At 45.4% G+C, this 25,898-nt stretch overlaps 2 protein-coding genes across 10 annotated transcripts in view; one reads left to right on the top strand and one right to left on the bottom strand.

Moving 5' to 3' along the window:
• ANKRD26 (ankyrin repeat domain containing 26) overlaps nucleotides 1–15,192 on the bottom strand; it is a 171,412-nt gene extending 156,220 nt beyond the window's left edge. For all 9 annotated transcript variants that reach the window (XM_054023494.1, XM_054023501.1, XM_054023508.1 and 6 more), the window contains exons 1-3: nucleotides 14,688–15,192; nucleotides 9,878–9,992; nucleotides 9,459–9,632 (exon numbers count right to left, since the gene is read on the bottom strand). In XM_054023494.1, the coding sequence (XP_053879469.1) occupies nucleotides 9,459–9,632; nucleotides 9,878–9,992; nucleotides 14,688–14,884 (486 nt within the window). In that variant the 5' untranslated portion in view covers nucleotides 14,885–15,192. The remainder of the gene's footprint in view (nucleotides 1–9,458; nucleotides 9,633–9,877; nucleotides 9,993–14,687) is intronic.
• A 110-nt stretch (nucleotides 15,193–15,302) lies between these two features.
• On the top strand, nucleotides 15,303–25,670 carry LOC128830353 (uncharacterized). Its single transcript, XM_054016174.1, has 3 exons — nucleotides 15,303–15,611; nucleotides 22,981–23,558; nucleotides 25,038–25,670. Exons 2-3 carry the CDS (start codon nucleotides 23,351–23,353, stop codon nucleotides 25,451–25,453), a joined length of 624 nt encoding a protein of 207 aa, XP_053872149.1. The 5' UTR covers nucleotides 15,303–15,611; nucleotides 22,981–23,350; the 3' UTR covers nucleotides 25,454–25,670.
• The last annotated feature ends 228 nt before the right edge of the window (nucleotides 25,671–25,898 follow it).

The raw sequence follows: 25,898 nt of genomic DNA, 5'->3' as shown, positions 1-25,898 counted from the left end.
GGGTCCTTGCAGCTATCAGATACCAGCAGAGGAAAAGGTTCTTTGATTAATATGGAGCATATACTTTGATAACTCTGCAATTCAGAATGGCAAAAGCGCTACTGACGACAGTCCATAAATTACACCACTATCCTCCCCTCTCCAACTGTAACATCACCTGCACCAGCCAGGCAATCTCCCAACCTCATAAAGCAGATTACAGTCTGGAACTGCTAATATCATCAAAGTTCCTGAAGTTGTAAAGACACCACCGTTTAGCTTCTGGAAGGGGAAGGGGGCTGCTGGGGCCATGTGCCCCCAAGGATATGGTTCTGTGGAAGGACCACAAAAGCTGCGGTCTCAGTTATTAGGCCAGGTGTATACTGCAAACTTTCACCAGCACAGCTACATCAGTTAGCGGTGTGATCCCAGACTGACAGCGTTTTGCAGGCAAAAGCTTCAAGTGTAGACACAGTTATACCAGCAGAACTGTGCATTTGCCAGTACAGCTTATTTCGCTCGAGGAGGGAAAGGAAGCGCAACTTTGCTGGTATAATCTGTGTCCACACTAGCAGCACTTTGCCAACATAGAGTACCAGCAAAGCTTCCCTAGCATAGACCTGGTGTTAATTCTTTACCCTGATCCCTGGTGCTGCTGGCAGCTCTGCTGCTCAATTTCCCTTTTCTGTGGGATTCTGGCAACTTCTTAAAAGGGCCAGCCCCCAAAGAGGCTGAAGTTGATTCCTTTTTTGTGGTACCAGCAACTTATTTATGGGTCCTTATTTGAAGACCAAAATTGTTTAAAAATATATCCATGTAAGTTTACATTTTTAGAAAGTTCATCAGATTAATCTGCTTCAATGTGATAAAAATGTAAATTACTAATTACTTATTTTTTTATTAATTAAATAATCAGATAAGCTGGGATTTAAGTGGCTGTACATGATAAAATAAATTCTAGGTCACACCAAATGACACATCCCTGTTACTGTCAGACTATTCTGAAGGAGATGGGACAGGCTTCTTGCTGACCTGAAGCTTCATTCTTGAACAGCATGCTGCCACACCTCACATCCCTACTCCACTTGCATTTTGTATATGGAGTTTAAACAAGGAGCAGGATTTTGACTGACTGTACATGACAAATTAACTCTTGGGTTACCCCAAGTGATATGTCGCCACAAAAGTTAAACTGTTCTGATGTAGCTGAGACATGGAACTCCCTTACTTGAAACTTTTCTTTGTGAAAAATTATGGCCGATATCACCAGCCTCCTCCACTGACCCCAAAGCATACACACCCTTTAGCAGGGTAACAGGAGGGGCAAACAGGGCAGTTTCAGAGGGTGAAGTTGTAGATCCTAGGCTTGCAGGTAGAAGGACTTGGAAAGTCCTGTTTTTGTTCCATCTGTTTGTTCTTCGTGAGGGTTCTGTGGCTGGGCTGTATGCTCTTGAACTGGCCAAGTGAGACAAGTCTGTTTGTGTCTCAAGGAGGGCCTTGTCACTGGGACTGTTGGGGCTTTGAACAGAACAAGGGTTTGCAATCTCTGAGTGGTTATTCCATCCTTGTTTGTGAGGGAGGAAGCTCAGCATTGTCTCTTAGTATGTAAGTCAGTTGCCAGGTGAACTGGAGTGGCAAACCAGTTTTGGTGGGAGTTTGGAGAAGGAATATGATTGCTGTTTTAGGGATGACTACACCAGTTAGCAGATATGGATTTGAGAGAACTGCTGTGACCTGCCTTGGATGTGCTATATTTCCTTTCTGCTGGAAGACAGAATAGATTTCTGATGTACGCAATGCAAGCTGGTGCCCATACTGGAGGAGAAAATACGTGGTCTGGAAGCGTAAATTGAAACGCTGGGCAGCATCCAAGAAAACAAAGGCTTCTTAGACAACCAGATTTCGAAACCATTGTCACATGTGGAAGGGAACTGGAGAGAGCAGAAACCAGCAGAGCAGACAGACAATCGGTGACCTAGAAGGGAAAAGAGCCAGAAGGCATTCAATTTGACTAGAAGAAGACCTGATAAAGAGCTCTGTGTAGCTCGAAAGCTTGTCTCTCTCACCAACAGAAGCTGGTCCAATAATAGATATTACCTCACTCATCTTGTCTTTAGAAGTATCAAAATATTTTCAGATACTTAGCCAGTCAACGACAAAAGAACTTCTTTGGAGAAATGGAACAGAAAGCTTACAGAGATCACACTTGATGGGTGATATCCTTGCAGTATAAAATAAACAGCAACCAAGAGAGGTTCTTCAACCATTCTAAGAATTCAAACAATCATAACTGATTATTCCACATTAAGAAGAATGGACAGAAAATTCAGCAAGGGACACAAGAACAATAGGACAGTGCGCTATTTCCATGGAGTGATGATATGAGATGTAATAGCAGAATTAGACAGGATTATGAGGTTGTCTGGCAAGTCTCCACTGATGATGATACATGCTGGAACCAATAAACTCAGCATCACATGGAATTACTGAGATATAGAAGACCTCAGGCATCTTGGAAGGGAGCAGAAGAAAAAGAAAGTGATCTTTTGGAGATCTACCAATCCAATAAGTGAGAGAAGGCGGAAAATACTGGAAAAGAACTGTTGGCTACACAATTGGTGTGAGGCTGAAGGTTTTGGTTTTGTGAAACACTGGGCCACATTCCAGTGGAGAGGGGGCTGTACACATAGGATGGCCTGCATCTCACAAGTAGGGTGCTAGCCTTGGTTGAAAACTAGCTGGAGCAGCTACGAGGGCATTAAACAACTAACACAAGTGGAAGGTGCTAAGAAAGAAAACACGGTACAAAAGTTAAACTAACAAACTAAATTGATGTGGCAACACAACAAGATGACATTTTTTTAATTGCTTCTATACCCATGCTGCCAAGTAAGAGGAATCAGAAACTCTCATTGATGAGAAAAAAATTACATAATTGGCATTACTGAAACTTGGAGGGAATGGTGGGATTGGCTATAACCTGTTTAGGAAGACTAGAGTGGGTTAAAGAAGGGGAGCAGGTGGCACTCGATAAAGACCATGATGTAGTCTGGTGAGAGTCGGTTACATGTTACTGAATGAAATCACAGAACAGGATGAGTTACTCCTTACAGGTGCTTAATGCATTGACATAAATGGTGCTATTATGGGGGAGTTCAATTTGGGAGACATATGCTGGAGGTTTCACGCATCTAGTAATAAAACGTCATTCCAGCTATTAAAAGTTTAGAAAATTATCATCTATAATTAACACAGAAGGTATTACACCCAACATGAAGTAACTATTTGGGTTCTCATTATAACAGATAAAGATGAATTAGTCACTGGGCTGGATGTTGGTGGTTGGTTAGAGACCAGTGATCATGACCTGATTACATTCAATATGGATAAACAGAAGATTGTCTCAACTATTAATATATATAATTGATGCTTCAAGAGGGCTAATCTCTCAAAGCTAAGGAAAATTATGAATGAAACTTATTGGGAGGGAAAAAAAGAATTTTTTTCATGAAAATTGGGAGATCTTTAAGAAGAGTTTATTAGATGGACAAAATGCCATGCTTAAGAAGGAGGACAACTTTGATTAAAAGTCCTTCCTGGTTCACTGTCGAAGTGGAGGCAGCAATTAGAAATAAAAGCCAGCATATGACTTAGAAAAAAGGGGAAATTAATTAGAAGTTATGAAATGTAGAAAATTGAGAAGGGATGCTAGAGACATCAGGGAAAAATCTATGGCTGGCAGGGCTAAGGACAATAAGGAGTTTATAAAAGATATTAAGAACTAAAAAAAAAAAAAAAAAAAAAAATCTAGCAATGGTATTGGGGTAAAGGCTACTCCTGGGGGAATTCTGTGTCACTGAGCATGCACAGAATTCATGGCCCCCGCAGATTTCTGTGCTTCCCCGCAGAAAAATTACTTCTGACAGGGAAGCAAAGGGAAGCCGCAAGAGCGGTCATCTGCTCCCTCCCCTGCAGTGCAGGCAGGTTGGTTTGGGCACCCAGAGCAGCCAGTAAAGACATAAATCACCGCGGGGGGGGGGGGGGGGAGAGCTGGGCAGTCATGCATGTAAGAGAGATAGAAAGAGACACTATCCCTCTTGCTCGCTATTGCGGCACACTCAGTGTGGAGGGGCAGGGCTTTGGGGTGTTTTTGAAGAGGCAGGCATGGGGCAGGCTCTGTTCCCTCAGGCAGAGCAGAATGTAGCAGTCTGCCTGCTTAGTGAACTGTTCCCATTGTTCTTAGTGAATTCCCCCAGGAGTATAAAACAGGTGTAAAAATGTTAAATGCCGAAACAAGACACTCTGCTACACAAGCTGCTATCCCTGGGGAGGATGAGAGACCAAACAGAATATGACAGAGAGATGTGTAATCACATTGCTTAATTCACTACTAGAAGATGCTAGTGATGAGTGCGGTATAAGAACCTCTATGGAAGAGAATATAATATACTTCGACTTATTTCCACACAACATTCTGATTAAAAAGTTAGAACTATAACATATCAATTAAGCATTCATTAAACGGATTATGAAATGGTTAACTGACAGGTCTCTAATCATAGTTGTCAGTGGAGAGTCATCAATGAATATGGGTGTTTTTAATGGGGTTCTGCAACAATGCAGACTACGCCCAATGCTACTCAACATTTTCACCAACGATAAGTAAATATAAAGACACTGCAGATAAAATTTGTGGATGACAAAGATTGGTGGAGAGGTAAACAGTGATGAGAACAGAGCAGTCCTACAAAGCAATCTGGATTCAAACAAAATACATCTAAAAACAAAGAATGCAGATAACTACCAAATGGGGGACTGAATCCTGGAAAGCAATGATTCTTAAAAGGATTTAGTGGTCACAGAATCAGAGAAATGTAAGCCTGAAGGGGTCTTAAGAGGTCATCTAGACCAATCCCTGGCGCAGGACCACGTATATCTAAACCAGAGGTTCTCAAACTGTGTGTCAGGACCCCTCAGGGGGTCACGAGGTTATTACATGGGGGTAGCGAGCTGTCAGCCTCCACCCCAAACCGCGCTTTTCCTCCAGCATTTATAAATATATGAAAATGTGTTTTTAATTTTGAGTGCGACCCGCCTTATGAGGCTTGCTATGTGAAAGGAGTCACCAGTACAAAAGTTTGAGAACCACCGATCTAAACCATCCCTGGCGTGCTTTTCTAACTCACTCTTACGAACCTCCAATGACAGGGATTCCATAACCTCCCTTGATAACATATTCTAGTGCTTAGCTATCCTTATATTTAGAAAGTTTTTCTTAATATCTTACCTGAATCTCCCCTGCCATAGATTAAGCCCATTATATCTTGTCCTACAATAAGTGGACATGGAGAACAATTGATCACCATCCTCTTTATTACAGTCCTTAACATATTTGAAGACTTTTCAGGTCCCTCCCCAGTCTTCTTTTCTCAAAGACTAAACACACCCAATGTTTTTAAACCTTTCCTCAGAGATTAGGTTTTTTAAACTTTCTATCATTTTTGTTCCTCTCCTCTGGATTCTCTCCAATTTCTACACATCTTTTTAAAAGTGTGGTGCCCAGAACTGGACACACCACTCCAGCTGAGGCCTCACCAATGCCGAGTAGACCTGAATAATTACCTCCCATATCGTACATACAACACTCCTGTTATTAAACCCCAGAATTACGTTTGCCTTTTTCACCACTGCATGACACTATTGGATCATATTCAATTTGTGATCTGCTCTAACCTACATATCCTTTTCTGTAGTACTGTCACCTACCCAGTTATTTCCCATTTTGTATTTGTGCATTTGATCTTTTCTTCCTAACTGTAGTACTTTTGACTTGTCTTTCCTGAATTTCATCTTGTTGATTTCAGACCACTTCTCCAGTTTGTCAAGGTCATCTTGAATTCTAACTCTGTCACCAAAAGCTTGCAATCCTTCCCAGGGTGGTGTCATCCACAAATGTTATAAATGTATTCTACACTTCATTATCCAAGTCATTAATGATATAGACAAGAAACCAAACATGAGCTCCTAGTGCAATTCTGTGGGAAAATGGGCTAATGTCATCCTTGTACGTACAAATGGAAATACTGAGTAAGCATGGAGGTGATTTTTACCACTGTTTATGGCATTGGTGAGAGTGATACTAGAATACTGCATACAGTTCTGGTGTCCACATTTTAAAAAGAATGTTGAAATACTGGACAGGGCACAGAAGAGAGCCACAAAAATGATTCGAGGGCTGAAGAAAATGCCTTACAGAGAGAGTCAAAGAGTTTCATCTGTTTAGCTTAACAAAAACAAGACTGAGACATGAATTGATTATGAAATGTAAGTACCTTCTTGTATATAAAGAAAAGAAAAGAAAAAAACCAAAACACGGTACTAAAGACAAAGGCAGAATAAGAAATAATGGCTGGAAGCTGAAGCCAGACAAATTCAAATGAGAAATTAGGCACAAATTTTTAATAGAGAGGACGATCAAACGTTGGAACAAACTATCACCAAAAGTAATGAATTCTCCATCTCTTGATATCTGTAAATCAAGAGTGGATGTCATTCTAGAAAATATATTTTAGTCAAACACAAATTGGTACGGGGCTGAATACAAAGGCAACCGGATAAAATTTTATGGAGATATATAAGAGGTCAGATCGGATGATCTAATGGTCCCCTCTGACCTAAAAATTTCTCAATCTATCAAACCCTATTACTAAATCTTCTGCACGCATATCTTTATCAGAGTTCCCCACTCCATGTGGATGTTTGGTACAGTAGTTGCCTGTGTCAGGATTACAGACCATAAAAACTTCCTTATGGAGGGCAGACAGCACCAAATTAGGCAGAAATTCATTCAGAAACTTCCTTTCTGGGTAAATCAGGGTCTTATCACACAAATCCTTACGAATGCTTAAATATAGGTGTCGCCACTGATCAGCACTAACAACAGCAACAATTGCTCAGTTAAAATACTGTATTACAATAAAATAAACAGCAAATTATTTACTTATTTCACAATTTCAGAATTAAAGTGAACAAGTGCAATGGATTACGTTACTTGAGTATGTCATTTCATTAATGGTGAAACATGCATCTCACTCGTTACACTTGCAGATCAGTCTGATCACAAGAAAGATATAAAAAATTAACCCTTGCCTACTTCCTTCAGAGATTTCTGTGTATGATAGCAAGTAAGCTGAAAGAAAACACAACGCATTTTGGAGGATATATCTCAAAGTAGTGACCTACATGTTTTCAAATACCAATCACGGATTATTTAGACAAAAATAAAATGCCCCTAGTCCAGAAAAATTGTTCGTCTGACCTCTCTGTAGAACTATACAAGGTAACTTGCATATAGCATTAATATTTAAAATAACATTTCAAATATTGATTAATTCAACAGAAGTCATCAACATTATTTGTATAAACAGTAAAGTTCATTAAACAAAGGTGTTATCACAGGTTGTTGGGATAACATACAACACTGGGAATCATTTTGTATGTTCCCACAAACTTGCTCAACTTCAGGGCTGGCATTTCTATGACAGAATTTTAGAAAGGGGGTGGTGATATTCGAGCCACAGGTAGAGTTCTCCAAATTCCAGTGAAGTGTACCAAGTCACGTGGCACCTGTATGAGTCTTACAGCAACACTAAAGACACTAGCTGGTTCAACTAATTGTAGAATTCAGGAATAAAGTAGTATTCCTTGAAATAGTTTGTGAGCATTCTCGTGGTGTTCACTGTTTTCTATATTTTAGAAACCATTCAGGACAGCAGCATGCATTAATCTAGGCACGGTATGTTTGCATATAGTTAATAAACACAGTTATTTGGGAGCCAACTGTGCCCATGCAGGGTTTTCATATTATTTTTGCTGGTAAAGATCAAAAAAATCAACTCTAATAAATGTTTTTATATCTTTAAAAAAATTAAACAAATTTCAATAAATTTAGCCATTTTTCCTATTCTTAATTTGTCTAAAAATAAACCAAAGTTCCTATCGGCACTTTCACTTGCAACTATCATATAATTTCTGTGAAAACATTACAGCTGGATTTGCAACAAATTGATTGAATATTGCTTTTTGTTGTTTTTCACATGCATATTACATGTTAAGAAAGAAAACACAAAATAAAAATTGGGATAATATATTTGTCAGACCAGAAATAAAGGTTCACCTCTAAAAGTGACATAGGTTCACCTCATCTCTTCCTAACAAAGTAACAGTCTCAGGAACATGTCATTTTGATGAACCAATACATATTTTGCCACAGATAGACAGTCAAAACCCAGCTCTTTATTCAAAATCTATTTACAATCTGGAAGCAGGGTGGGAATGCAACATGTAGCAGCATACTTCTAATGAACTAAGCTTCATGTCAGCAAATGACATGTCCCTGTTACTTCAAAAGTGTATAACACTTATAGACACATGTCATTTGGGGTGACCCGAGACTGATTTTATCTCATACAGCCAGTTAAAATCCAGCTCCTTATTCAAGCACCTTTTTACAGTATGGAAGTGGGATGGGGTGGGATATTTAGCAGCATATTGCAAAAGAATAAAATCAGGGAGTGGCATGTCACAGATCCTTCAGATCAGGGAGTGGCATGTCACAGATCCTTCAAAAAACAGTCTGACAATCACAGGGAAGTGTCACTTGGGGCGACCAAAACACATTTTGTCAGATACTGTCTGTCAAAACCCAGTTCCTTATTCAAGCCCTATGTACAATATGGAAGTGGGGTGGAAGCATGACTTTAGCAGCAAATTGCTCAGGAACAAAGTTTTGGGTCAGTGAGTGGCATGTCCCAAGTCCTTCAGAACTATCTGACTGTCAGAGGGATGTGTCACTTAGGGTGACCTGAAACTTATTTCATCACAAAAATAACGAGGAGTTCAGTGGCACCTTAAAGATGAACAGATTTATTTGCTAGCTCCTTGATTAATTAATAAACAATTAAGAAAACAGGAATTTAAATTGTTATCACAATCACATTAATCTGATGACATTTCTAAAAATTTAATATATTTCTAAGTAATTTTTTGGCCTTGGAGTAAGGAACTGGGAATCACATAAGGAGCTGGTAGCACAAATAAGAAACTTGGAAAATGTAACCAGGAATAAGGAACCAAATTCAGTCTCTTTACTGGCCTCAGGAAAATTATGTGTAGGGCTCCAGGCCACACAGTACTCCTGGGAGGGATCACAGAGACTGCTGAGGCCAGGGCCCCCAAAGTTCTGGCTCCGCAGGAGGCCTGGGGGGAACATTTGGCTAGCCACCCCCACCCCAGAAGTGCTACTTTACCTATGATAATTTATATACCAAGATTCTGATTAAAACAGATTTTAAAAGGAAATTTAAAAATACTGTTTTAAGACAAAAATGTGGATTATTCTATTTTTAAAAACATACACCAAACTAGAAGTTGAAATCTACAATTTTTCTTGTTCTCTTTTTCTAAAAATAAGCAGTTACCTTATTCTGTGAATCAATATGGGCATTGTACTCAAGCAATTGTACTACTAGAGATATATTAGCAGTCTGGGCAGCCAGGTGAAGGGCAGTGTTGCTGTTAACATCCACAAGATTAGGTTCTGCACCATGTTCTAGCAGCATAGTTGCACATTTTTCCTGCTGGCATTGTACTGCCTGTGAATATAACAGAAAAAGAGAGAATAAATTCCGTAAGTTAAACTCCATCTTATTAGAATTGCCACAACTTAATGAAATTAATAAATAAAAAACTGCATTAACATTTTGTTTATATACTATATTACATACACATACCCACTGACAGTAATGTAACTTTTTACATTCCATAATACAGAGTTTGTACTTAAGTGGAAAAGTAATATCAGTACATCTTACATAACTGCATTAAATACTGTGCATACCTTCATCAACGGGGATCTGTTATCATTGTCACACAGATTTAGTTTGCACTTGTTGTCCACTAAGTAAGTAACGACATCTAAATGCCCATTAGCACAGGCAAGATGCAAAGGTGTCCTAAAAATAAATTGATACATCAAATTAACAGACAACCAAAGAAAAGTTTGATGTTTATGTTACAGGAATAATGTCAATTTAAATTTGGCCCAAATTTTAGATTTTGTAAAAATAAACTTAAAAAGAAACCATATTACCAATGGAAAACATTTCTGTACTTTAAAACATTACAAAACTAAGAATCTGAAACTGATAATAGCTATTTAAAAAAAAACCACACAATATCCTTGAAATAATACACTTATTAGATGCTGATCCTGCAACTGGACCTGTACAGGTGAACACCGGTGCCCAAATAGGGTGCTTTAATGGGATCCCAGTGCAATGCAGAGTTCTGCCAATGCAGAACAGATTACAGGATTGGAATCTTAGACTATAACAACCAAACCTGCAATTTTTCCTTATAATTAAAATGCCAAAACTGTCCAAAGTGTTAGGATATTGGCTTTTGTAACAAAATTTCAAGACAGTTCTGAATTTTGTAAAGATAAAATATATATTACATTTTCTAGCAACTGCAGCAAATGAAAGCCTACACTCACTGGAGTGGGTTTATAAAACTTCTGATTGGCAGAGTAAGATAGGGAAATTATCACCTTTAATTCTTTAATCACTAAAAAACAAAGCAAAAAACACAAGCAGTGTCCTGTCTTTGTGCCAATCTCAACTCTAATAGTCCTAACATTGAATCCTGCTATAAGAGTCCTCTCTAAGGTAGAACTCCTTGTAGGATCAGGGCCTAACTGGCCAAGTAATTTTCATAATAGTTTACCCATGTAAGAAAACAAAACATTTTTCTTGAAAAGAAGGCCAAAACTAAATACATGGTATGAATATTCAAGGATGTGTAAATAGATGTATTTGTTTATAAAAATCTACCAAAATATTACATAAATCCCCCTACCTTCAGAATACTGTGCAACATTTTATCTACAGCCTCAACTGTCATTGATTCTAATGAGAATAGCATGGCTGAAGTCCTCATGCGATGCTTGAAATATTCAGCATAGATTTTGTCATAATGGGACAACAGAATCATTTTCGAATTTGTACTTTTTGCCTGAAAGTTAGTGGCTGCATAATTTATACTTCTCTTCTGTACCTGATTGCAAGAAATATCATTCAAAAGCATTACCTCTCATATGAATTGCTATGTGAATCCAAAAATTCCAATATCAGTTGATCACTTGTTCCAAAACATGAACTATGATTGGCTAATTACCAGCTTAGAGAGTATAGTTATTTTTAATTCTTTACAACAATTTCACCACACAGAAAACCCACTCAACTTTGCAGTGTGTCAATAAATAAAATATATTTAATTTATTACAGCCTGTAATTCTCCTATTGTCTACATTGCGCATATGTTCCTTGAATCTTTTGCATTTGAAATATTGTAGGTTCTTTTCTTTTGCTACTAAACACTTCAACTTTCTGCTTCTTTTAAATCTTAATATACCTAGTTCAATGGATCATCAATGGTACTTCTACTCCACAAAATAAAGGCAGACAATGTGCCTTGTGGCTCCATCAATTGCGGTTGCCAGGGTGCTATAAGAAAGCTACCTTCCTGATTGCTGGAGATGTTAGCACCACAGGTGGCCTTACAATTTTCCTTCCATTCAAACTTCTCCCAAGACAGAGGAGAAAAATAAGCATCCAATGGAGGGTTGGGACAGGAGTTTAAATGGGTACAAAAGGCAAAGAACAGTCTTAAAATAATTTGCACCAAGCAACCATGGCCATAAGTATGGCGGGGTGAGCATGGCAGCCACTCATGGAGCAGAGCCTGCAAGGATGCAAAAATGGGGTGGCGTGCAGGATTGGGCCCAGCAGCATCAGCCCCCACCCACTTGCAAGATTGGGCACAGCTGCATTGGCCATTGTGACAATGCAGGAAAAGAGAACATCCGTAAATGTCAGTAACTGCTGCTGATAGCAAAATCTGTCAGTAGCAGTTTTTGACATTACACCCCGGCTCCTGGCCCGGAGGCGACAGTTTTCAAACAATGGGGTGCATCCCCCTAGGAAGGTGTACCCAACAGTTTGAAAACCTCTGTGCTAAATGGAAGGCAGAAATCAAGCAGACCCCACATGCCACCCACAAGTCACATCTAGGGGGCGCAAATATGCTTGCTTACCACAGGCGCTAAAATGCTTCGTTACAGCTCTGCAAGCAATGGCAGTTTTAAAAAGCATAAAACCATCTAAAAGTGTGCCTACGTTTGGTAACATTTAAGGTATATTACAGAGCCATTCTGGCTCCCGGAACTTCTGTTTCAAGGGGGAAAACAGTTTTGCCATAAGTAGGGTGACCATATTTCCCTATGCTGAATATGGAACACCTAGTAAAATTTCTCATATTCAAGCGAGTTCAATGGCAATCAATCAGATCTAACGTTCAAATTAGCATCAAGTTGACTGAGCCCGTTACAAAGAAATATTGAGTAGCTGGATTATTTTTATTTACCTTCTTATCTTTAAGGCTTTAGGGTTCACAAAGGGAGAGGTGACACACACTCCCATACACCTCTCTTGAGGGGGAGTGGGGGGGGAGGGAAGGGAGGCATGATCGACTGACCTGACCCGACCCTCCCTGCCCGGCACTCTCTATCCTCCATGCTTGGCTGGGCCCCCAAGACGGACCCGCCTCTCCTGGTATCTGGCGCCAAGTCTTCCCAGGCAATATATGGGGGCAGCATACAGGGTCACCTACCTGGCCCAGATTTCTGCCAGGGTTCACACCAGAATGTGGCCCACAGCAACTTTTCAGCACCTTGGGGGAGGGATGGGATGGGAGCAGCTTCCAGTTGCAGGGGACGGGGAAGGGATGACCTGGCCAGTGTCTTTGCAGAGCTCATCTCTTCTCCACCACCCACCCTTGTGTCTGGAAGCAGCTTGTCCTTTCCTGCCTGCACAGTGTTGAAAGGTAGCTAACACTTCCAGGCTTCTGATGGCCACCAACACAACACAACTGCCTCCTGTCCCCGGCTTACAGCATGGGCAGGAAGGTATTAAGCCCTAAGGATGCATTGTGCACTAGGGTCCAGGGAACCTGACTGCAGGGGCTTCCGCAAACCTGGCCAGAGAGGTGGTTTAGCAGGAGAGGGTGTGAGGGGACAGAGCAGCCCCGTGCTCCCTGTGGGGAGGACCCCAGGTATGTGTGTGTGTGAGAAGGGGATGCTAAGATCCTGCCCGGGGGGGCTGCTATGGAACCTGCACAGTCGGGGCGCAAATAGGCTGGAAATCGCTTCCCCTCCACCCCGCCACTCCAGAGCTTAGCTGAGGGGTGGAGCGGCTTCCCTGTGCCAGCACTGTGCAGGGCTTTGGCACGTGCCGGACTTGGCTCCCCATGGCCAGCGCCCCGAGCTGGAGGGTCTTGGGCTTTCCTGGGGTGCCAGCCCAGTCAGAGGCAGTGGGGGAAGGAAGGAGCCTGCTGGCCAGGCTGTTGGTGAGCCAAGCACTCTGACCGGGGGTTGGGGGCATATGAAGGAGCAGTGGAATTGGGGGGGGGGGGGTGAAGGGGCAAAGCAGGGAGAGGACAGCAAGAGGGGGAGCACATAAGGAGCAGATGGGTGGCCGACACTTAACTGGCTGCTGCCTAGCACCTGCCCGCACTCACCAGCCATAGCAGCTTGCAGCCAGTTCCAGCTGGAAATGGGACTGGGGGTGGGGCCCTGATGACCAAGAGCCAGCACCCAATGGGGGCTGTGCTGATGGATCAGCAGGGGAAGCGGCCAGCCCCACGCACTGCAGCTTTGCCCCGCCACCAGCCTTGCACACCTACCCCCATCATCAGCCACTGGACCCCCACACTCACCACTGGTGGGCGGGTGGCTGGCAAACAGGGATCCAGCCAGCAGCAGGAACCACCAGTACTGATGGGGGTGGGGGAAAAAGGACAGAAAATACGGGACAATTTGCCCGTTTTTAAGAAAAAGTCAGGACACTTGCAGGGGGGCTTAAATATGGGACTGTCCCTTTAAAAGTGGGATGTCTGTTCCCTAGACATAAGACTCATAGAATTTCAGGTCAGAAGGGACCACCGTGATCATCTAATGTCTGATCTCCTTTGCTGCCACAGAACCTCACCCACCAACTCCTATAACAGACCCCCCTCACCTCTGCCTGAGTTACTGAAGTCCTTAACTCATGGTTTAAAGACTTCAAAAGTTACAGAGAATCCACCATGTACATTAGTTTAAATTGCAACTGACCCGTGCCCATGCTGCACAGGGAGGCTACAGCATCATGAGGGTACAGCGGTTCTCAATCTATTTACCACTGGGGACTCCATATGCTGCTCTCTATCAGTTATGTGAGCCACATCCACACAACCTGTGGCATCCTTGAGGATGTCACATGGGCCACCGCTGTGTGCGGATTGGGCCACAAGCTGCCACTGGGCTGGAGCAGCTGACAGTTTGGTTTACAATAAAACAAAAACAACGAGGAGTCCTTGTGGCACTTTAAAGGCTAACAAATTTATTTGGGCATAAGCTTTCGTGGGCTACAGCCCACTTCACTTGGTGCCTATGTAAGTGCTGCTTCTCTGGAGCTAGGGAAGGAGGATCTTTGGCCCCACTTGGCGAGCCCTGGCAACAGGGGTGTGAAGGGGCTGCTCCGAGTCGCGCTTTCCGGCCGTGGCTGAGCTGGGGAGGGCCACGGCCACTGCGCCCCGCCCGCCCCCGGTACCTGTTCTCTTTATCCAGCTGGTTGATGTCGTGTTTCTTCAGCAGCTGCTGGAGCTTGCCCAGGTCCCCGCCGGCGGCCGCTCGGTGCAGCTTGCCCAGCTCCTTCTCCCGCAGCTCGTAGCCGACCCCGGGCAGCGAGGCGCGGCAAGCCGGCGACTGCCCCTTCTTCTTCTTCCCGAAGCCGAAGATCTTCTTCATCCTCCGGCTCGGCCAGCTCAGGGGGCGCAGCAGCGGAAGGGGGCAGGGCCGCGGGGATTCCCCTCGCCCATCACAGGCCCCGGCCCCAGGGGCGTCCGGGCCCCGCAGGGTCGGGAACTTTCCGCCCACCGCCGCGGCCAAGCCCGGATTAGCTGCGCGCTCAGGCGGCTCCGGGCCGGGCGCTCACGGCGGGGCTCCCGCGAAGCGTCTGGCTGAGGTCAGCGGAGGCTGGAGGGCCGCGACCCCTCACTGTGGGGCGGGGGACCCCTAGGGCCTGGGGCTCCGTCCGTCACTCCGCAGCCACGGCAACGGCGTCCCAATCCTCACCGCGCTTGCGCAGAAGACAGAGCGGCTGCTGGTACGGGCGGCTCGATGCGCAAGCGCCAATGCTTTGCGATCCCGCCTAGTTGTTCTCACTGCGGTCCGCACCGTTCTCTGCCCTACAGCCTGAGGCGGCCGAGGAACGTTGCTTGTTCTCCTGAGCCAGCAGCACGTCCCGTCGCTGTCACCTCTTCCCGCCTCACACCCCCTTCCCGTCCCCCCGATAGACCTTGGGTGCGCTGGTGCCCCTGCCCGGCCAGCTCCGCCCTTGTATCCCTCCGCCGTTCGCCTGCACGCGGTCGGGGCGCCCCGCCTCTCTTCCTTCGCCGGGCGGCTGCTTGGCGATGCTAGTCATGATAAATGCCCCTGTTCGAGGGGCTCCAGGGGGGCCTTACTCATGTTACTGGTAAGTATCTCCGGGGGCACACAGCGTAAGGCTGGTCACCCTGTTTGACACCACTCTTGTATTGGGCCAGGCCACTAGGGTGACCAGACAGCAAGTGTGAAAAATCAGGTCGGGTCGGGGGAGTAATGGGAGTCTATATAAGAAAAAGACCCAAAAATTGGGACTGTCCTAGGGTTACCATATATCCAGATTATCCCGGACATGTCTGGATTTTGGGGATTTAAATTGCCATCCGGGAAGACTTTGTAAAAATCTAAAAAGGTCTGGAATTTCCCTCCCAATGCAGAGTGCGGCGCGGCTGACAGAGTGGCCGGGCCGGATTGAGCCACTCACATCAGGGCCTCCAGCAGCCAGAGCTCCTCCCCTCCCCTGTAACCTCAGCATGCCGCGCCCACAGCGCTCTGTGGGGGACGGAGCTGTGTGCTCCATGGAGGAGCACGGCAGCGTGTCTGGTTCCGTGTGGAGCCAGGCACACTGGTCTGAGCAGCACGGTAGGGGAGCTGGGGGGTTGGAGAAGGGACAGAGGTCCCAGGGGGGCAGTCAGGGGACAGGGAGAGGGGGGGTTGGATGGGTTGGGGGGCTCTGTGGGGGGAGGCCTGTCAGGGGGCAGGAGTGTGGAGAGGGGTCGGGCAGTCAAGGAGCGGGGGGGTTGGATCGGTCGGAGGTTCCTGGGAGGGCGGTCGGGGGTGTGAGGAGGGGATGGGGCAGTCAGGGGACGGGGGGGTTGGATGGGCTGGAGGTTCTGGGGGGGCCTGTCTGGTGGCGGGGGTGTGGCTAGGAGTTGGGGCAGTCAGGGACAGGTAGGGGGTGGAGTCCTGGAGGGGCAGTTAGGGTGGGGGGGAGTCAGGAGGGGGCAGTCAGGGACCAGGAGCAGGGAGGCTTAGATAGGGGGTAGGATCCTAGCAGGGCCAGCTCTAACTTTTTTGCCGCCCCAGGCCAAAAAAAAGAGCACCGCCCCGCCATAACATACGCCGCCAAAACCCCCCGCCTTGCCGCAGCGCCGCCCCCCACCCCCCAAGCGCCGCCCTGCCCAAACCCCTGCTCCCCCCCCCGAGCGCCGGGCCAGGCCGCCCAAATCCCGAGCGCCGCACCGCCCAACCCCCCGTCCCCTCCAAGCGCCGCACCGCCCAAACCCCCCTGAGTGCCGTGCTGTGCCCGGCCGCCCAAATCCTGAGCGCCGGGCCGCCCAAATCCTGAGCGCCGGGCCGCCCAGAATCCGAGCGCCATGCCGTGCCCCCTCCCCACACCCCCCCAGCGCCACACCGCTGAAACAAAAACAAAAAACCTCGAGCCAAAAAACCCCACCAAACCAAAAAAACAAAACAAAAAAATCCGAGCGCCCCCCGCCACTCCAAGATTGACCGCCCCTTCCAAGGTGCCGCCCCAAGCACGTGCTTGGTTGGCTGATGCCTGGAGCCGGCCCTGGGTCCCAGGGGGCGGTTAGGGGCAGGAGTCCCGGAGGGGGCAACCAGGGGACAAAGAGCAGGGGGGGTTGGATGGGTTGGGGGTTCTGTGAGGGCAGTAAGGGGCCAGGAAGTGGGAGGGAGTGGATGGGGGCGGGGCTACCCGCCCCCCACCATGGAGTGTCCTCTTTTTTGAAAGTTCAAATCTGGTAACCCTAGACTGTCCCTATAAAATCGGGACATCTGGTCACTCTACAGGCCACTGAGGTAATGTTTGCAAAGCATGTTCAGAAACTGAAAGACCTTCTCCATTGCCTGTGGTAAGGGATCATTTAAGTATCCCCAAGATTTACAGAACACTGTTTTCCACACCTGTAAATTATTTCTAATAGCTATCCAGTTTTTGTTGGTTCTTTGTGTGTTCACTTAAAGGATTTTATTATAGATAACCATGAATTCATTTAGCTCTTAGGGTCTTCTAAGAATCTGAAAGTACATTTTATTACATATTTGTAATTATACAAAAATAACATTAAAAGATTACACTGCTCTACAGCCAAAATGCTTCTAAAATAAATGTAGTCAAACTTTACTAATTCTGGGTCACTGAGAACGAAAATGATGCTTAAAATTGTTGTTGGCTCTAGTTTTCAAGATATGCTATTGGGTCAGTATATACGACCCTTGACTTGGGAATGGCGGAGGATAAGTGAGTTATAAAGGGAAGGGATCTCAATTTAAACCAGAAATGACTAAAATACATCTTTGACTGGATCTATGAATAAATCTATGACTGGGTTTGGACAGTACTTGCTTTTTAGGCAAAACAATGAATGATGTAATCTGAAGCTGATATTGCGTCATACATGATATGAATGTTATTCCTAGAAGTCATGGATGATGCAATCATAACGAAGCTTACATCACTCTGCTGAACAAATTGCCCTATATCAGCTCTAGAAATCATACAGTGTCGTGTTCTCTTATTTGTCAGTGTTTGATTTTGCAAAGGGACACATTTCTGTTTAGCCAAAGTGAGCAGAGATGCCTCGTACTTGTGTGAACAGTGCAGATAACTTCTGCTATGTTTGTGGTGAAGTGACTTTTGCATCACAAAAGCGCAGTATAACCACTATGGTTAAGAAAGCCTATCACCTTTATTTTGGCTGCAAAATTGGAGATCAGGACAAGAGGTGGGCCCCACACATATGCTGCAACACTTGTGCAACAAATCTTCGCCAGTGGTTGAACAGGAAAAGGAAATCTATGCCTTTTGCAGTGCCAATGATTTGGAGAGAGCCAACAAATCATACCAGCAGTTGTTACTTCTGAATGGTGCCTCCAGTTGGGAAAGGTGTGTCAAAGAAGAAAACGTGGACTGTGCATTATCCAAACATTCCGTCAGCTATACGCCCAGTACCCCACGGAGAAGGACTGCCAGTTCCTGATGTACCAGAATCATTCTCACTTGAGTCAGACAAGGAAGAGGATGAAACTTCTGGTCCTGAACCATCAATGTCACAGGACCCACATTTTCTCCCATCCTCCTCCTCTGAACCACACCTCATAACACAAGGTGAACTGAATGACCTTGTCAGGGATTTGGAACTACCCAAGAGTAAGGCAGAGCTGTTGGGCTCCAGACTACAGCAGTGGAATCTCCTGGCAGGTGATGTTAGGGTTTCCATGTTCCGTGACCGGCAAAAGGATCTCGTCCCATTCTTCTTCATGGAAGGTGATCTTGTAGCCTGCAACAACATCGATGGTGTGATGGCATCCCTCAACATCGTTCACGATCCAGATGAGTGGAGACTGTTCATTGATTCATTGAAGACAAGTCTTAAAGCTGTTTTACTGCATAATTGCAATGTTTTGCCATCAATTCCAGTTGGTCATGCAGACCATATGAAGGAAACCTATGACAACATGAAACAACTTTTGAGGTGCATAAACTATGACCAACATCAGTGGCAGCTTTGTGGCGATTTGAAGGTTGTTGCTCTCTTGCTTGGTCTGCAGACTGGATACACAAAGTACTGCTGTTTTCTCTGTGAATGGGATAGTCGTGCAAGAGATTCCCATTACATCCAGAAAGATTGGCCACTCCGACAGTCATTGGAGCCTGGGAGGAAAAGGGTTCAGCATCCACCACTTGTTGAATTAAGGAAGATTTTGTTACCACCCTTACACATCAAACTGGGTCTGATGAAGAACTTTGTCAAGGCCATTGACAAAACACAAGCACCTTTCAAGTACCTCCATGGAAAATTTCCAAGGTTAAGTGAGGCTAAGATAAAGGAAGATGTCTTTGTTGGTCCTCAGATTCGTGAACTTCTTCGAGATGATGCATTTGACCATGCACTGCGTGGCAAGGAAAAGACGGCATGGAAAGCCTTCCAGTTAGTGGCAATAAATTTTCTCGGAAACAACAAGGCAGACAACTACCGGTTGTTGGTGGAAAACCTCCTCGAGGCATACAAAAGCCTTGGTTGCAACTTGTCACTAAAGATGCATTTTTTGCACTCTCATCTAGATTTTTTTCCACCGAACTGCGGAGCAGTGAGCGACGAGCACGGCGAGCGATTTCACCAGGACATTGCAACAATGGAAAAACGCTATCAGGGCAAATGGAGGCCATCAATGCTTGCAGACTATTGCTGGACAGTGACAAGAGATGCTCCATTTAATGAATACAAGAGACAAGCCAAGAAGCGCCCAGTAGACACTGAATAGGACTAAACTATGTACATATTTTTTTGCCTTTTGTTTCATAATAAATTTTATTTATATAACCCTTTTGCTGATTTTTAAAGTGTTACATAAACAGGACAGGTTAAATATTATCATGTAAAGCAACCATAAACACATGAAAAGACCTAGGTTTACAGTTTATGATTAAAACTGTACTATCTACACAATATACATAGACATAAAATGTAAAAACTTAAATATCTTAGAAACAGTAGCCAATCAGTTGTTTTAATGGTCATATTTGAATTCAGCACATCAAAATACATAATAAATAGCACATTTTATCTCTGAAGCAGACGACTTCTCAAAAATTGTGGACCAGTGTTATTAAAATTGCACAGTCAAGCACTCTGAAGTTAGGAAGTGCCACATTTAACATTACATGTGGAGCCTTATTTTAGCCCCTTTGTGTATATGCATTGTGATACATTCTCTAATTATATGATCAAATACTGTTGTTCCACAGGATCCTTGCCTCATTCAGTGCACATCCCTCACATTAGGGGAGAAACTCCCATGCATAAGCGCTGGCTTCTACTGGCACCAGTGGGTGCTCGACCCTCCCTCTACTCCCGGCCCCATTTCAACCCCTTCCCCAAAGTCCCCACCCCCAACTCTGCCCCCTCCCAGCCCCTATTCCTACTTCTTCCCCAAATCCCCGCCCCCACCTCTTCCCTACCTTCTCCCCTGAGCATGCTATGTTCCTGCTCCTCCCCCTTCCTCCTTGAGCTTGCTACAGCTGTTTGGCGGTGACAAGCGCTGGGAGGTAGGCGGAGGAACGGTGGCACGCTCAGGGGAGGAGGAGGAGGTGAGGTGGGCAGGGAGCTTGGCTGCGGGTGGATGCAGAGCAGCCACTAATTTTTCCCCAGAGGTGCTCTAGCCCCGGAGCACCCACAGAGTTGGTGCCTGTGCTCCCACATATATCAATTTCAAGTCCCTGCTCCAAAACACAAGGCATTAGAGCTTCCCCAACAAAATGGATGTAAGGATTTTTTTTTAATCTGGACAAAATAACATATTTGTCCCTAATCTTTTTCTCAGAAACAGGTGAACTATTGTTTGTTTGGGTGGTTTTTGTTTCATTGGGTGTTGTGGTTTTTTTTTTTTTTTTTTTTTAATGAAATTTTTTAAAATAAATTTAGCTTAAGGCAGACATCCAACATGGAAAGTTTAAGTCCAAAGGGTTAAAATTTGGCAAAGCTATAAACAACTGAAAACAGGGTTTTATAATGGAAAATGTTGTGTAACCAAATATAGTCTTTACTACTTATACTTATATACACATACATTCATTACCGCTTATAATTACAATAGGCACAAAGGTTTCAGTCAGAATCAGCGCCCCGTTTTACTTGTTATGGTCCCTTCCTCAAAGACAAATATTAATGAATCAAACCAATAATCTTGCTAGGTATGTAATTTATTATTCCCATTTTTGAAGGGAGAAATAAGGCACAGAGTAGTTAGGTGCCATTCCCAAATCAGTGGCAAAAATTCCCATAAACTTCAGTAGAATTAGGATTGGGCCTCAAATGAAGCATAGTTGATCTGTCTTAACTCTATAATTATTCTGAATATGTCTTGTCATTTCTCCCTCCTTTGCACTGCTAGGTTCAAATCTCTGTCCTCATGCCCCTCATCATTCCTTACACTAGCTGCTCTTAATTGAATCTTTTCACGTTATGCAGTATTGTTTTCAAGGTGAATTAACCAAAACTGTGATATAATAATGTCTATATCAGTGATTTATATGAACCTGTCCTAATGCTTTCTGTTTAATTTTTATTTCAGTGTTTTTTGCCATTGTACAACCTAGTTTACATTCACCACTGACTACAGCTACTGTACTTGATCATACATGATTATCGACCTATTCACAGTGGTCCCGGACATTTTCTCTATGGGGTTACTTTGTTACAGGCTATCTTCAGCTACTGTAATTTCAAATTAGTTCTCCCTACGTACACTACCAGTTAAAACCATGTAAGACTTCATTTGCATTCATTTAGTTGTCTACTCACCCACTTAGCTTAGTATGTTCTTTTAGTTAAAGCACTGTACCAGGATGCCAGAGACTTAAGTTCAATTTCCATCCCTCCCACCGCCTTCTTTTCTGACCTTGGGCAAGTCACTTAATCTCTGTGCCTCAATTCCCCACCTATAAAATGAGGATAATAATGCCCCTCCTCCCACCTTTTGTCTCTTGTATATTTAGATTGTAATCTCTTTGGGGCAAGGATTATTTCTCTGTATTTGTACAGAAGTTAGTATAACCTAACTGTGCTTTGGCCTTCTAGATGCTACTGTAATATCAATAATAATCATTTACCTCTTCCATTGTTTTAAAAATAAATATTTGTGTGCCAGCCTGCAGATCTAGCCACCCCACTGCCCCAAAAGTTTTCCAAGTCATTCTTGGACAGCCTGTATAAATTATTTGACAACTGCATATGAAACAATGTAAACCATCTCATTCTAGCTAAAAGTCAGGTATGTGGAATGGTTTCCGGGAATGAATAGGGCCTTGGTGGTTCTCAAACCCAACAGATAGAAGAACATTGTTCGATAAAAAGAACATTATGGCAATTATGACTTCCAGAGCAGATTTGTCAATAGGTAACAGCCTATGTTTCATTTTCAAAAGTGACAAAGACTATGGCTACACTGGCGCTTTACAGCGCTGCAACTTTCTCGCTCAGGGGTGTGAAAAACCACCCCCCTGAGCGCAGCAAGTTACAGCGCTGTAAAGCACCAGTGTAAACAGTGCTCCCAGCGCTGTAAGCTAATCCCCTCAGGGAGGTGGAGTACCTGCAGCGACCACACTCGCATTTCAAAGCGCTGCTGCAGGAGCGTTCCCGCGGCAGCGCTTTGGAGTTAGAACGCATTAAAGCAGCCCCATGTGCTCTAACTCACGACCCGTCCACACTGGCAAGGCACGTAGAGCGCTCTGACTCCACGGCTAAAGTGTTCCTGGTACTCCACCTCGGCGAGTGGAATAACGTTTGATGTGCCCCCGCTGGAGCACTGCAGTGCCAGTGTGAACGCCCTGGTCTGTTAATGTGCTCTGATCGGCCTCCAGAACTGTCCCACAATGCCTGTTCTAGTCACTATGGTCATCAGTTTGAACTCTACTGCCCTGCCTTCAGGTGACCAACCACCAGACCCGCCATTTAAATTCTCTGGGAATTTTAAAAATCCCTTTCCTGTTTGCTCAGCCAGGTGTGGAATGCTCTCAGCGAATCTTTCCTCGTGACCATGTCTCCACGCGCCAAGCGATCCCCAGTATGGAGCAATGGCGAGGTGCCGGATCTCATCAGTGTTTGGGGCGAGGAAGTTGTCCAGTCCCAGCTGCGCTCCAGCCGTAGGAATTACGATACCTTCAGGCAGATATCAAGGGACATGATGGAAAGGGGCCATTACCGGGACGCTCTGCAGTGAAGGATTAAAGTGAAGGAGCTGCGGAATGTCTACTGCAAAGCCCATGAGGCAAACAGCTGCTCCAGTGCTGCCCACACGACCTGCCGTTTTTACAAAGAGCTGGACGCGATACTTGGGGGTGACCCCACCTCCACTCCGAGTACCACCATGGACACTTCAGAGCCCAGTCCAACAAGGCAGGAAAAGGAGAAGGAAGAGGAGGAGCAGCAAAGCAGGAGCGAGGGTGCTGAGGAGGAGGAAGACACCCCGGCATCCCTAGATGCATGCAGCCAGGAGCTTTTCTCAAGCCAGGAAGAAGGTAGCCAGTCGCAGCGGTCGGTTCTTGGGGAAGGACAAACACCAGAGGAGGTTCCCGGTAAGAGGCTTTTATTTTGGGAAAGAAGTTATTCGGTGCGGGCTCTTGGGGCGAGGAGGGTTAGAGCTGCATGCATGCCTAGATGCGGAATAGGGCGTTGATGTGCTCTCTCACATTGCGGTAATCAGCCTCAGTGATCTCTTCAAAGGTCTCAGCCAGAACTTGGCCAATGCACTTGTGCAGGTTTCGTGGGAGAGCCACTGTGGTCCTTGTCCCAATCAGGCTAACATGTCTTCACCGGTGTGCCGTGAGGAGCGGGGGGACTATTGCTGCACATAGATGAGCTGCATATGGGCCAGGGCGGAAGCCGCATTGTAGTAGAAGACCCTCCCTTGTTTCCCAGGTCACCCTCAGCAGCGAGGTATCTTCCAGGACGAACTTCTGTGGAAAATGTGGGGACAATGTTCAGTATGGGGCCCCCTGCAGCTGTTGGCTCTCCCCAAGGCACAGAAACCCAGAGGACACTACAGCCATGAAAGAATCAGTCCCCCTTGACCCTGTGCTTACTCACCATTTGGGGGCTCCCGTGGATTATGTGCACTCGCTTTGGGACGGGCAAATTATGCTATTGTGTAGACCAGGAGTCGGCAACCTACGGTACGTGTGCCAAAGGTGGCACACGAGCCAATTTTTGATGGCACGCAGTGGTGGGCTGAGCAGCTCAGCCCGCCGCCGCTCTGGGGTTCCCACTGCTGGCCCCTTGCCAGCCGAGATCCCGCCGCCGGTCCCACTCAGCACCCACTGCCAGCCTGGGTGAAGGAACCCCAGGCTGGCAGCGGGCTGAGACCCCGGCTGGCAGGAGCCAGTGGCTGAAACCCCAGAGTGGGGGCTAGCTGAGATGCTCAGTCGCTGCTCTGGGGTTCCGGCTGCTGGCCCCTTGCCAGCCAGGGTCCCCACCGCAGCCCCACTCACCTTGCTTCCAGTTGGAGTTCCAGCGCAGGCCTCCTGCCAGACAAGGTCCAGGCCTCTGGCCCTGCTCAGCCCTACCAGCAGCCAGCTCCACTCACTTCAGCTGCTGATCTTGGGTTCCAGCCGCTGACCTTCTGCCAGCCGGTTAACAACTGATCACTCAGAAGCCTGTGTGCAGCTTAAAGTATCCAAATACGTGCCAGACGTTGGAAACTTAGCAAGGGAAAGCAAGGGCAAGGATCACACTAAACTGATAAGATCTGCATTTTAATTTAATTTTAAATAAAGCTTCGGAAACATTTTGAAAACCTTGTTTACTTTACATATAACAGTAGTTTGGTTATATAATATATAGGCTTATAGAGAGACCTTCTAAAAAATGTTAAAATGTATTACTGGCACGCAAAGCCTTAAATTAGAGTGTATAAATGAAGACTCGGCACACCACTTCTGAAAGGTTGCCGACCCCTAGTGTAGACTGTGCTTGCCCTCCTTAAGTACAGGGGAATCATTGCTCTGTCTGTTGTGAACAATGCTGCCTCTGTTAAGTGTTGCATTTTGCCTTTACAGATGCAGCCTTGAGATCTCAGCTGTCTGTGTTGTTACCGGCCGAGAGGCTGCAAAGAATCAGGAAGAGGCCACGTAGAAGCAAAGAGGACATGCTGCATGAAGTCATGCAGCACTCCCTTAATGAAAATCAAAAAGTGCAGGAGTGGCGGGAGAGTGAAAGGAGGGTCCGCTGGCTAAATGCGGATCGCTGGTACCAGAGCACGGAGCGGCTGATAAGCATCATGGAGCGCCAAGTGGACTCAATCCACGTGCTCGTAGCCATGCAGGCAGAGCACCACCGCGCCTGTCTCCCTCTCCCCCCCCCGCAGCCTTTGTCCCAAAACTCTTTCCCTGGTGCCCCCATGTCACCTTCAACATCCGGGTTCTTATCACCACCAGCTGCCTCCAACACCTGTAGCTTCACCACCCAACCCTGAAAACTACGACCCTTCCCCACTACACTCAACCCCCATCACCATGCAGTATAGCCATCCTGAAGTGCTGCACTTATTGTACAGCACTCCAAACTGGAAGGCTGAGTATGATAACAGGACATACACAAATCTGTGATTGTACCGTTCCCTACTGCATCCCCTTGCCCTTTCTGTTTCCCAAGCAGTTGTGTTTCTTTTCAATAAATGGATTTTTTTGCTTTGAAAAGATTCTTTATTATTGCATAAAGTAAGATACCTTAGCCCAGGAAAGCAACAGGCACTGCAAGTCAGTGTATCATACGTAGCAAACACAGATTCCTACTAACATTGGAACCCCTGAACTTCACTCACGTGCAGGGCACCAGACATTACTGGTGGCTTTCAGCCTCAAATTGCTCCCCAAGGCATCCCTAATCCTTGCAGCCTCGCACTGGGCCCCTCTAATAGC

Source organism: Malaclemys terrapin, chromosome 1, assembly GCF_027887155.1.
Source record: "Malaclemys terrapin pileata isolate rMalTer1 chromosome 1, rMalTer1.hap1, whole genome shotgun sequence".
Taxonomy (NCBI): Eukaryota; Metazoa; Chordata; order Testudines; family Emydidae; genus Malaclemys; species Malaclemys terrapin.
The sequence above is the reverse complement of the archived record's forward strand: the minus strand, read 5'-3'. Positions and strand labels throughout refer to the sequence as shown.

Coding starts and splice junctions, on each gene's coding strand:
- LOC128830353 (XM_054016174.1), top strand. CDS start 23,351: ATGGACACTTCAGAGCCCAGTCCAACAAGGCAGGAAAAGGAGAAGGAA. Junction 23,559..25,037: donor AACACCAGAGGAGGTTCCCG/GTAAGAGGCTTT, acceptor TTGCCTTTACAG/ATGCAGCCTTGAGATCTCAG.